Consider the following 13,910-nt stretch of genomic DNA (forward strand, 5'->3'; position numbering starts at 1 on the left):
TTCAGATGTATTCAAATTAGCTTCATGCTCAACAATGTACATCTGTAAAACAGCACAAACATGAGAAGTCCTCTCTGAGACATCAGGAAAACCATGTTGTACAGCAAACTTTGGTTTGGTTTTTTGTAAACTTGTCTTCAGTTCTCTGTTTGATTTTTGTATCTGCCTGCATCTCACTTTCACCTTTCTTCTCTTCTCCTCCGCCTCCTCCCCCTCTTAGTTGTTCTGCCAGAAACACACTGAACCAGATCTGAAGCTTATGTAAGAGTTGGATCATAAATATGGACGGCTTATGAAACAAGACAGGACGCAAACACTGATACACACATATTTCAGAGGACAAGTGCTCATATAAGATTATTATTTAATACATAAATATTCACAAACACACACACATGTAAAATGTGTGGGCCAGTCCTGCCAAAAATCTGCCTGGGATGACTGGACAAACAAGGGGACTCTGCCAATATACACATTATCACTTTCAACAAACACATGGAAAAACTCATAAAAGTCATGCCCACCACACGACACCTGGCATGAAAACATGCATGTTTGTGCACACGTAGAGGCCTATCCTTGACATAATGGGGCATAGAGGCTGGTGATGAGCTCAGTGTGAACTGAAAAACAACTTACATAAAACACCCCTTCAGTTGTTCAATGTGGCAACAAGCTTCTTGATCTGGCTGCTATGGCAGCAGTTTATCTCCATCACCATCTGTGTGTGTGCGTGATTGGCTGACTATGCTTCTGAGATGGGTGTTTAAAAAAAAAATCATTTCCAACCATTCCGCTTTCAAATGAGTTATAATGGCTGAGGAGGAAAAAGCGTAAACAAAAGTAAATCAGACGAGGCTGCGCTGTGCTCCAATTCCAGTACTTTAATAACAGCAGTAAAAAATAAAGTTCAGGAATGTTATTCCTCCATCTGGACTAAACAAAAGAAAATAACTTACCATAAATGCATCAAATCTTGTTTAAATAAATGCATGCATGAACTTTGCAAGCAATTTCTGACAAGTGTAAAGAATTTTAACTTTACACTTTTCTCACAATGGCAATACATGCTCTCCACCTCTAAAAGACTCTGATCACTTTCCCTGTAACATCTGCACAGATGAAAATCAAACATGAACCAGCGACGAATCTCAAAAACTACTGGCAACACCAGTAGAAAGATTTCTCTGAAATATACTGCATATACTCTGATAGTTGGGATTCATTTTCAGATTTATATTTAGTGATAATTATAAAGGATTTTGATCTGTAATCAAAACTCAGGTGAAAGGGGAAAAGTTTCTTCAGGTTTTGTTGAGTGAAAAGTAAAAAGTGAAAAGAAAGGGGACACTGAAATCAACTCTAGACTGGTTGTAGTATCTGCAGCAATGTGGTAACAGTACCCAGTTCAGCCACTGGGAATTGCAATCAAATGACCAATATATACCGACCCTAACCTGTGGCCATGAACTGTAGGAAATTGACTTGAAAACAATACATAAAGTAACTAGAGAAAGGGACCTGCAGCTCCTTTACAATGACAGGAGTTAGCGGTAAGCAAAGCTAGCATGTGAGCATACTGCTGATAACATTTAGCAAATACTCAACAGTACTAGAGAATTGGCCTGTCTGCAGTCTTTCAGTACAATTTAGACTTTAAGTCAACAGCATAATTCAAAGTGTGTGATTATTCTGCATAAAATAGCACACATTTTTAAAATACACAATTCTAAATGTTTGGATTTTTTTCTAACCACTAATGGCGACAGTGTTTTAATCCTACCACTCTTAAGGCCTTTTTACATGAGACTTATTAAGCTGGGACTCACGCACCACCCTGCTTGTATCATGTACAGAGGCGAACCAGGGAATCAAAGCTGATCCAGCGTTGTTACGCCTCTGAGCCAGAAAGGGAGTTAAGAGCAGAGGCGAAACGAGCATGGATCTCACCACTCAAAGCAGTGGTGCTGTCGTTACAGCTGATCCTTCATTGATGATTTGATATTTGTAGGCACACACTGACATGGGACTGAGCGTCCCCTTTTCAGCATGTGTGAATTATGAGGAGGAAGCATCATTTTTCGTGGATAGAAATTCAATGAAAACTTACATGAAACTAAACACATTATTGATGTTATTTGAACATTATATGAAACATAAGAGCAGCAAAACAAGTTTTTGCTGTTAAAGATTTGATTTGCACTTGATTACCATCTCTACACCATTTTCATTTTCTTCAACTCTACCTTACACAACAGTTATATAACAGTTCCTGAAACGCACAGAGCCTCACCATTGCTACAAACACACAAACACACACACACACACACACACGGGGCGAGACAGTAAGGGGGCCGGAAAAGCAAAGGAAAAGGAGAAAGGAGAAAGATAAAAGCATGGTCATCATTCAAAGTGAAAGAAAGAGATGCACTTCAGAGAGAGTGGAGGTGGAAAACAGACACACACACACACACACACACACACACACACACACACACATACACACACACACACACACACACACACACACACACACATACACACCCTCCCCAACACACAAACATTAATAAAATATTGTGGTCACACACACACACATTACCAGGCATTTGCGTACACACAAACATAGTTTCTGGGAAGGACCATTTACTGTGCTGCTCGGGTCAAGAGTACAAGAAGTCCAGGATTAATTTACCTCAGAGAGAAAGAGAGTGGCTTCATTAAATATGTTACGAAATAAGATTTTATTAGTTACTAGACACACCTTGTGCATAAACCTAATGGTCTGAGATGTTCATGTGTATTTCAGGTTTAATATGTTTGTTTTTCTTTAAACAGACTGAGACAGCAACAGTCCTATCAAATCTTGATCATCACTTTATTTAAAGCTGGTTAGATATTTGACTGTGAGGTCAGCCTGCTTGATTTGAGATATAGTCATCATCAGAGAATACATGTAATGGTTTAAAGTCATGATACACAGCCTAATCTCATCTTAAAAACAAAAAAAAAAACAAAAATAAAAAACAAAAAACAAAGGAGAGAATTAAAAGAAAGGTGTGCAGTAGAAGCACATTTGTTTGCTCTAAGATTCCACTAAATGAAAACGTGGTATGCAGTTATGTTAGACAGATGATTAACAGATCAGCAAAAGTTGCAGCTGCATTCCAAACATTCAGTAACCATTTAATAGTTTCATCATGTAAATGTGGTCATTTTAGATGAGTTAAAGACCAGAGGTTGGCTCTGACAGGAGTTGAAAAAGGAAAATATGGTTCAGGCTGACATTCATTTTCTTATATGTTGACATCTATGAGCTGGACCATATATGTATGATGTATTTGAGTACTAAAGCAACAAGGTAAATATCTGATGTTAACAGCTATTCAGCCATTCACTGATAAAAGCAGCATCAAAGAATAAAATATGTCTGTGTAGAAGTATGAACTAAAATGTATCCAAGTAAAGCAACTGTTCAAGCAATGTTAAAAATTATAAGTTAAATCACTTGTTTTTAAAAAGAAATGACGCTGGAGAGCATGATGAAAAACAAGTAGCTTAACCTTTATGACCCATATTTACCAAACATTAACCATCTTCTATAACCTCTCATCCTGCCACTATTAAGTTTTCAGGTGGTTGCTTGATTAAACTCAACTTAAAGATGAGAGATGAGGATGGACCAAAGATGTGAAGATAAAATAGGTACATTCATATCAGAACAAGTGTAACTTATGTGTGTCAAAAGGCAGTATGGAGGCTGAAGAGCGTCACACACTCACAATTATTATTTTATTATTTTTATTATTCCTTTATTTAACCAGGATAAAAACTCATTGAGATTAAAAATCTCTTTTGCAAGTTTTATTTTGCAATTACGTGTATACAGGAAGATGTACAGACACACATTTGCGAGTACTCACCTTGGGGAGAATCTTACCACATTATGACCCAACAAGTTATACAACACTCGTACAAATGGACAAAATAAGTTATATAACTGATGAACTGCTCAGTGCTCCTCACTGAGGAGCCAAACAGCTGACTATCTATCTTGAATCATGTAGAGCTAATACATAAACACATATTGGATGCTGTAAAAAAATTAAATAAAATATACACACATATATATATATATATATATATACATATATATATATATATATATATATATATATATATATATATATATATATATATATATATATATATATATATATATATATCTACACATATGAATATAAATGAATAAAATGTACACAGGACTGGCAGCACTACAATCAAAATCTACAGATGCACATTACATTTTAAACTAATTTAAACACAAATTTTCACACATAAACCTGCAGTTTCACATTAACTGTGGAAAAGTTTATATTCTTCATATCACTCTGTGATGGCTGCAGCCAAAACACTGTGGCCACTTATCTGAGCATTATTAACAACGGAGCAATGAATCCAGCTGTATTTGCACATTTCAGGGGACAGCGAAGCTTTTTGGGTATAAACAAAGTAAACTTTCCAAGTAATGTCTTCTTTAAATCCACTGAGTTGGTTGTGTATATGTTTGATACTGCTATTGTAAGCAAGTGTCAAATTTGAAAGATTAGGTCACACAAAATATGCAAATATTAAGGTTTCTTTTAGATGGAAAAACGGTCAGTAAATAAATAGAAACATATATATATATACATAAAATCTAGAATTTACTTGAATGGGAATTAGCATGAAAATGGTCCAAGATCTGTCATTAAACTTTTGGTCAGTTCATAATTTATATAAAAAGCAAACAAACCCATTAGAGAAGCTTGTGGTGGGTTTAGAGAAGGTACAAAACCCTTCAATAGGACTTCAGAAGCTTTGAAAATATGTTGAGCTCTGCAGTTTTAACAAAGTTTTGGCATTTGTAAACTACATTCATGTTTCTGTGATAACTAGATTTTGACCTAAGTTGCTCAAACAATCATTTTTATCTATCAGACTGAAAACATATTTAAGAGTTGTGTCTGCACACACTGTAACTGAAGCAGCTACATGTTGGTTAAATCCTGCTCTAAATTCAGCATCGGAGACCTGCCCAGCTCATTAAGAAGTGTTATCATAAGGGGAAAATTTGAGCTGGAGGACTGACTGCTGCTAGGTGACCAAATAAAACTAACATTTAGCTGCACGCAACATGCCAGCAGGAGGAGGAAACAAAACAACTGCAACAATCTCTAGGCAACAGAAATCGAAGGAAAGCTTGAAAAATGGAGAAAGATCAGCCTTTAATACATCAAGCAGAGAGTATCTGAGTGCCTTGATGATGCACTGACTCATCAGGAGTCAGTAAGTGTCACAGTGTAAACAGTACTGGTAGCAAGTTTTCTAAACCATTACTTTGTTCAGTTTAACACTCCCTGCAGGTGAAAGACTCTGTGCTCAAACACAAACACAACAAATACAGATAAGATAAATACCACAAACGAACACAAAACCAATCACAACAAAATCCTAGTTGATGTGTAGTTGTGTGCATGTGTATCTGTAAGTGGCATTGTAGTGGGGAAACATCTGCAACCACAAAGTTATATAACTTTAAATATGTATATGTTTTATAAGTTTTTCATGTAAATCACAGCACTGCAGAATGAAACGGCAAATCCCACAAGTTTGTCAGTGTCGCAAAGAGACAAAGAAAAATACAACCATGCTAAAATCACATGGCACATTTCTGCCATATGAAGATGACAGTAATAATGTGTATAAAGACCTGATAATGTGTCTCCACCCTGGTCATTTGACCTGTCATTCACTCTAATATAAACACCATTTTTTTAACACACTCAAATGTCCAAATAGACTTTTTTCCTCAGCTCTGAAAACTCTATTTCAACCAACAGTAGAGGAAATAAACATTTGTAGCCATCTGTGGTTACTGTTCAAATAAAAATGTTCTCTACAAATGGATAAATGTCTTACCCTAAAGCTTAATCATGGGCAAACAATCTCTAAAAGTTTTTCAACAATTTTACAGATACTGAGAACAGTACTAAAAAGAACCTGTGAGAGAGAGAGAGAGAGAGAGAGAGAGAGAGAGAGAGAATAAAAAGGGTGAGTAATGAACTAGAACCCACAGTTTTTTTCCCTTGGTTTTGGCATCAAACAAGCCCAGTTCTTAATGTGTCTTTACATCTTACACTGACCTCATCATTGACATCAAAAGACCAAAGTGGACAATCTGTCTGTGTTGTGCCCTGTTGGGCCTGCTGCCTACGTAAGCAGATTACAAATGACGACAGATATCCATTACTACTCAGTGGTGAATCCTCCATGTCACACATTTTATACGCACACACAAAATAAACCATCTGGTTATTCAACTATTAAACACAGATGGGAGATTCCAGGAAGTAGACCGGAACTGTGAGGATAGAGAATTCACTGAAATAAAGTATTAACATTAATCATCTTTTCATTTCATGCTAAAGTCTCAGCTGGAAAATCTTAAAGAAAAAAATAAATTAATTTTTTGGCTCTCCTCTGCTGGGAATGACAAACATATCTGTTTTCTCTCAACATGTTTTGTAAAACTTAAAATAGAATTGTGTAACTCATGAAAAGTTAGTGAGAGGGAAGATTATGTCTCACCACGAGAGTATGAGGATCAACTCAAAAGAATTGTTTTGTACTTCTTTTGCAGAATTCTTTAGCATTTAATTATGCTAAATGATGCATCCCAATTATAATGTCTCCCAGTCAGGTTTTAGACAGCACCACAGCACTGAGACTGCTCTGACCAAAGTGATTAATGACATATGTTTGAATACAGACGATGGAAAAATGTCAGTCTTGGTCTTATTGGCAGCATTTAATACAGTTGACAACAATATGCTACTCAAACGACTGGAGAACTGGGTGGGCCTCTCTGGCACTGCACTACACTGGTTTAAATCTTATTTAGAGAATAGAAAATACTTTGTGTCAATAGGTAATTTTACATCTGAGTAGACAAGAATTACATGTAGAGTTCCCCAAGGTTCCATCCTGGGGCCTCTTCTGTTTAACATTTACATGCTCCCACTGGCACACGTCATAAAGAACAACAAAATTAGTTACTGTTGTTACACAGATGACACACACACACACACACACACACACACACACACATACATATATATATATATATATATATATATATATATATATTACAATGTCACCAGGAGACTGAAGCCCCATATAGGCTCTTGGTAAATGCATTTGGGAGATTAATGACTGGATGTGTCTAAACTTTCTTCAGTTAAACAAAAACAAAACTGAGGTGATTGTCTTTGGAACCAAAGAGAAACAATTGAAGATCACCACAGAGCTTCAGTATATACACCTACAAACCACCAACCAAGCCAGAAATCTGGGTGTATTGATGGACTCAGACCTAAACTTTGAAAAACACATTTAGAAATTCACAAAGACAGCCTACTATCGCTTTAGGAATAAATCAACTGACTGTTTTATTCCTGCTCATCCAGGTCTACCTTCAGACCTCTGTGTTTGGAACCACCTCTTGCTGACAGATAACTAACTCTACTTATTTCTAAATATAGAAGAGGATTTGTCAGCTGACTAAATCATAGTTGTGCTTCAACATATTTAGATGCCACTGCTGAGTTCTGTCATTCAGGTAAACAGGAAAACCGTTTGCTAAAAAAGTTTGAATCAGTATTAGATTTGTTCAGTTCTTTCTTGGTTGATGATTCTATTTGTCACAAAAAGACAGCAATTTACCATTATTTACTCCAGAAACATTTTCCTTGTAACTTTGTGCTCTCAATAATTAGTTAGGAGCATTCTTCAATTTACCATTATATTTATTATGTGAAGCAGGGGCCAATTTACAGTAAAAAGAGGATAAAGAAGTTTTATGCTATGCATAAGCCTACTTTGCAAGTCACTATCATTTAAGTATTGTAACATCTGATTATATGAAATCAAGATTACAGTAGAAAAAAATCTGAACTTTAGGTATTAAACCAGCAACTGTTGCTCCAAAGGTTACTAAAAAGAAAAGTTGTTTTAAACTACCAGAACTTTGGCACTCTTGCTGGAACAGCCTCAATCAATCTCCCAAAAAAGGTGCTGCATTTGAGAATTTAAATCTAAGAACCACTGTAAAAGTCTTTTCATAAATGGATTAAATGAAAAATTTATTTAGATACACTTTACAGAACTTAACAAGGCTAAAAGGTTGCCAACTCATACCCTTTTGATGTGGAATAATGTGCTAATTTTTTCAGATTCTATAGATAACCGGTGGCTGCTTGATAAGCACAACAAAGGCAAACTATTTTCATGCTGAAAGTGAAGTCTGTTTTCAAATTCTGGAAATGTTAATCAGAATGACAGATAACTAAATGAACAAGACAAAATGTACATGCATCAACACTTCTGGACATGAAAGGAAAACTGTATTTCTCAACAAAAACAAAACAACCATATCAGATAACAGGAAGATTCAATTTATCTGACAGTTTGCAGCTGCTCACTTTACAAACTGAAAATGTCAAAAAAGGGGGTCAACATGTAGGAGGAGACGGGCTGAGGCTGAATGTGTTAACGAGGTCAGGCTGTGCTAAAAGTTGATATGTGCAGAGTACAAAACGTCCTGTTTATTTCCACCTCAAAGGGCTTCCAGAAGCTGCTGCACACTTTAATACAACCAGTTTTTATTATGAAGCAATCAGCTTCCTTATTGACACATGCACACAAGGTCTCAGTCTCACTCTAGCAGAGAGCTGACGCCGAACAGACAGGCCACCGCCGCCGAGGCTGGTCGGATGAGTAGGGACGCTTATGTAACTGCTGCCTCTGGCTGTTACACAACCAGCATGTTCACATGAACCTCACGTCCTGTCCGCGTACACACTCAAAGATGCAGCACGTCACAAACATGCAGAACACACTTTTAAGAGCTGGCAGACTTACACAAACCTGCTGTGAAGTTTTAGGAACATTTACACACACACACTGAAATAAGTAGAGTGATGACTGTGTCTCGTACAAGCACATTCTGTCAGTGTGGAGATTTTCCACCTTGTTTTGGATCTTTATAGAGATGTTATCATACGGTCATGTTGCTTTCCAAATTTCAGGAAATATGTCAGTGTGTAGGGGTGATGGGAAGGTAAACAAGCTAATAAATCAACAAGTTTGATGGAGAAAAGGACGAACTGGAAATTTAAAAAACTTTACAGAATAGTCTTATTTCATGTGTTGAAGGCAAAAGTCAAGTGTTTACATATATTTTACTGAATGTTGAGGAATATGGCCTAAAAATGATTCACTTTTCATGTGTTGTGATTTATATTTGCACTTTCCGTTAGCTTATTCTTCATGCAAGCTGCAAATGAACTTAACTTTAGCATCTTTTAATTAACTCTTATAATATCAATTTAAAAACTCTATACCAGAAGAATAGCCAGAATGAGCAACACCAGACTGAGGTCAGAACATCAATTCCTGAAACAGTAAAACACATAAAAAATAAATAAAAAATAAAAAAGCTGAAAGTTTGAGGTATACAAGAACATCTAAATTTAAAAATAAATTATATCTCCTAGAGATTATAATTTCTCTAAATATGACCAAACAATGCACACATGCACACAAGCTGACATACACACACACACCTTTCTTACATAACACACTGCCCTAAATTAGTTATTAAGGCTGATTTATTAGAGCAAGGCAGGTGAGTTACGAAACCCTCCTGCTAGCAGTGCGTGTCTGTGTGCGTCATACAAAAGATGAGGCGGTTTGAGACAAACATTTAAAAAAGAATGAAAAAAAGAAGGGAACTAGAGAAACACAGTATGAGAAATCACTGGAGGGGTGAGGCGAGGTAGGACGGGCTGTTTTATAGGCCAGTGTGTCACGGCTGCAGAGGAGGAGGAAGAGGAGGGATATGGGAGGAGAGAGGTGGCGAGCTCCCATTCTGGATGCTGTAAGGCTTTGTGAGTGTACAGGTCAAAGCCTGTAATAAATTGTTCGTAGGCAGATTCAGCTTCTGAACATCCTCTGAAAATCTCACCTACTTGAAATCTTTAGAAAAATGTGTCATATACGCCACACTATGTCATCTGTATATAGCTAGCACACCTGCATTGTGACCTCAAATAAGTGTAATAAAAAAGTGTAAGGCCTTACTTTTTTATTATTGGAAGTCTTATTCGATGTTAGGACTGTCACCTGATTTTCATAAGGCTGGTTAACTTAGGTTGCAGTGACTTTACTGACTGATAGCTATTGCTAATTCAACAGATGCAGAAATTAAGCGGCTATAACCGGTGACTCGGCTGTGAAACAAAATATTTACGAGACGTAGAAAGTGAATAAAGGACCACAGGTGGTGGCTGAGCAGTTAAACTTATAAACAGTCTTGTTTATAACACTAAGGTTCTGACTGTTCGAAACAGAAAGCCAAAAGGTAGAGCACAAAGTCTTGCTGCAAACAGAAAGTAGGGGCAATATATTATAAAAATGAGATACATTCCTTTATGGGTATAAAGAGTCTTAACTCCTTCAATAATGGATTAAAAAAAAAGACTTAACTGAGGTAATCTTCAGCTACAGATGCTAACACATGTGATGGTATCAATTTTAACCTCTCAGCAAAGAAACTAGAAAAATAGCGCGCTGCGAGTCAAACATATGGGTGTATTAAAAGATAATATATAGAAGAATAATTTTTATGCCACGATACCAGAGATTTATTTTGACATCTAGTATAGCAGTTGAGTTGGTGAATAAATAAATCAAATCTTAATAAACTCAAATGGCATTAATTTGTTTATATATTATGCCAGTATAAAGGTTCTTTAAATCAAGCTTATTACTACACTAGCATGTAATGAATGTCTATTTGGTTTATATGCCATACTTTAAAAATCTAATTAAAATGGATTTGAATAAACAATCAACTTTGTTGTGCTTCAGGCTTTTAAAGCACGGTATTCATGGGGAGCATCCAAGCCTGTGCAAGCCTCTGCAACCTAGTTACCCATGACAACCATCCAAGTCAACTCACAGGTAGGTGTTTAATCATGAATGTGGTTTGTCAGCTGTTTTTACATGTAAGAATGATCTGTTATAACAGCTGCGTCACTGATACACTTTCACTACCAAGACCGGAGCTTCTTGTTGATATGCACGTTATTGAATATAATATCAAATGAAAAAGGAAGAGGAAATTAAATTATTATTATTATATTTCAGCAACAAAAGCTTTCTGGTTCTTTTGAGTATTGTTTGAAGAAAAGCTGAACTGGCTCTGACTTAGCAAATGCATTACACTCAGTCCACTATCTGATGGCAAGGCTGCTGCAATGTAACATTATATAGCAGCACAGACATTTAATGAGAGTGAGAGAAAGGATAGCGGTTAGATGAGGTTGTAAAGACAGAGAGCAGAGAGCACAGGAAAAGTCAGCTTTCTTAGACGCACTTGGTGGATGAGGATCAATCTAAGACTGAAAAGCAGGAAAAGTGAAACAAACAGATGGAGGAATACCTACCCAGCAGAGTGAAGGTAAAACAAGGTAAATGGCAGTGTGCAGCTAAGGATGACGTTGTATTTAAAACTAAGAAAACTTACACTTAAGGAAAAAAGGACAGCTGCTACACTATCTGACAAAAGAACAGTAGAGGTGGAAATAAGAGCCATGTGACCAGCCTGGGACAGCCTTCATCCTCTGCGCTGCAGAGATACAAAACCCTCAGCACAGGCTTCAACAAGACAAAACATTTCTGCCCTGTGTGCAGAGACAACTGAATAGACTTTGTATTGCAGCATGACCCAAAAAAAAAAACAAAAACAAAAAAACCACTAAAATATCATTACAACCAGAGCCTTCCTCTGATTGTACTACAGAAGTGTCACTGCAGTAACAATGTTAAACTTGCCTTATTACAAAAAGCAGTTTATCATCGATGGAGAAACTATGCCCAAGGGATGATGTACAAACACATACCGTATATAATAGATTTGAGAGAGAACAGTGTGTTTTTCAGTCTCTTTGCTACTTACCACTGCTCATTTCAGGGAGACAAAGTAGTCAGTGGCGCAGCATCAATGAGTTAAACAAGGATTATGAACATGAAAAAACAGTTTTCCTTCCAACAGGCTCCATGTGATCACTTTTCTAAAACAACACACTGCACATCCTAAAAATGAGACCAAAACAAATGCAAGCTTTTAAAGTTCATATCCTTGACTGATCCAACTTTAAACATCTACATTATGACTCTGCATTCCAGCAATTCGGGTATAAAATTGGGTTTAATTTAGGACATTTTTTTTCATATGTGGAGAACTGTATAAGGCAGTCAGGACATTGCACTATGACAACATTACTATAACCACTGACAAGGTAGCTGGCCACCTGACCTCAGCCCACCTTAATGTGATTTTCTAACTCAAAGCCCATTTCAACAAGTCAGACCTCTGACAAGCAACTTACACAGAAATTCAATTTTATTTACCTTTCTGAATTGAAGAGAATGCTACAAAAAGTCAATAACTCTTGCCCTCTGAAGAAAGGTTAAAACTCAAAAACTTATTTTTACTTATAATTTCATACCAAATAGTACAGAAACAACATCAAACAAATGTAACCTTTAAAAGTCTGAACCTAAAACCAAGTTTATACCACAAGATGATGCAAGATTACCAAAAAACAAACAACAACAAAAAAAATCTTTATTACACACTGAATGGTTTATGGAAAAATGCTTTGGTAAACTAGACCTATGGCTCTATGTGAGGTCTATAAATTCAACATATTGTTTCAATAATTGATCAGCTGTATAACTTTAATAATAGCAACTATGGTGCATGACTGAACTGAGGAATAACATGAAGAATAATGGCACTCAAGGGTGCAGAGACATCAGGACAAATGCATTTAGGCTGTAAGAAAAAAAAAAAGCCCATCAGCAGAGAGAGACATGATTATCTAGAAGGATCCATCTGTGGGAGAAAACTCTACAATCTGGGGAAAAAATGTGACTGGCAGGAACAAAATAAATCTAACACAACATTTAAAAAAAAGCCACAAGGACAAATAAAAAATCATTTTTGAAAGGTACGCAAATAAATTGTTAAAAGTAAGACTGCACAGTCGCGCAGTGTTTAATACCATCTCTTCACAGCAAGCAGGTTCCTGGTTCAAACCTTGTGCAGGTGCGGGCTCTCTCCAGGTACTCTGACTTACTCCGGCAGTCTATAAACATCCATGTTAAGTTATTTCTCCTCTAACTCCTCCCTAAGTGTGATTGTGAGTTGACAGTGATGGACTGGTGGCCTGTCCAGACTGTATCCTGCCTCTCGCACTGTAACTAGTTATAGAGAATGGATGGATGGTATTCAGCAAAGGATATGAAACATACTGGACATAAAATATAAGAAAATCAGGGGTTAGTATACAAAACTGAAAAACTTAAAAAAAAAGAAAAAATAAATATATTTTAAGGCATTTTAGATTCTTATGGACATTCATGTAGAAATAGGAAATACCCAAAAAAATTTTCCTTGTTAAAGCGCCTCTTTGATTTAAATGTTTTTTTGTCCATAATGTTGAATATCTATTAATATTTTATCTCTTTTTTTTCTAAATGTAAAAGAGTTGTGCAGATTTTTTTCTAAACATCTTGCCGCCCTCTTTAATGCTTGTTTAATATAAGTTCTGTCTAAGTCACAGCTCCTTTTCAGGAGAGTTTTATTTTATCTCACAAATGGATCCTCTCAAATAATCATGTCTTCTCTTTACTGACTGCTGTGGTTAACTGCTCTACTGTTACATTGTCACACTTGTCTTGATTTATGCTGCTGGCTTTGAGCCGATTCCTATCCCTCCTGTCCACAACCAGTGAGATGACTT

At 36.4% G+C, this 13,910-nt stretch overlaps 1 protein-coding gene across 6 annotated transcripts in view; it reads right to left on the reverse strand.

Moving 5' to 3' along the window:
- Window positions 1–13,910, reverse strand: part of LOC121651426 (helicase ARIP4-like) — a 66,717-nt gene that overhangs the window by 21,380 nt on the left and 31,427 nt on the right. The window contains exon 1 of one of the 6 annotated variants that reach the window (XM_042003634.1): window positions 12,059–12,083. The exons of the other annotated variants lie outside the window; for them this stretch is intronic. Within the exon in view, the coding sequence (XP_041859568.1) occupies window positions 12,059–12,068 (10 nt within the window). The 5' untranslated portion in view covers window positions 12,069–12,083. Of the gene's footprint in view, window positions 1–12,058; window positions 12,084–13,910 lie in introns of those variants that run through there. 6 annotated transcript variants of the gene reach the window in all.

Source organism: Melanotaenia boesemani, chromosome 13 (genome assembly GCF_017639745.1).
Source record: "Melanotaenia boesemani isolate fMelBoe1 chromosome 13, fMelBoe1.pri, whole genome shotgun sequence".
NCBI lineage: Eukaryota > Metazoa > Chordata > Actinopteri > Atheriniformes > Melanotaeniidae > Melanotaenia > Melanotaenia boesemani.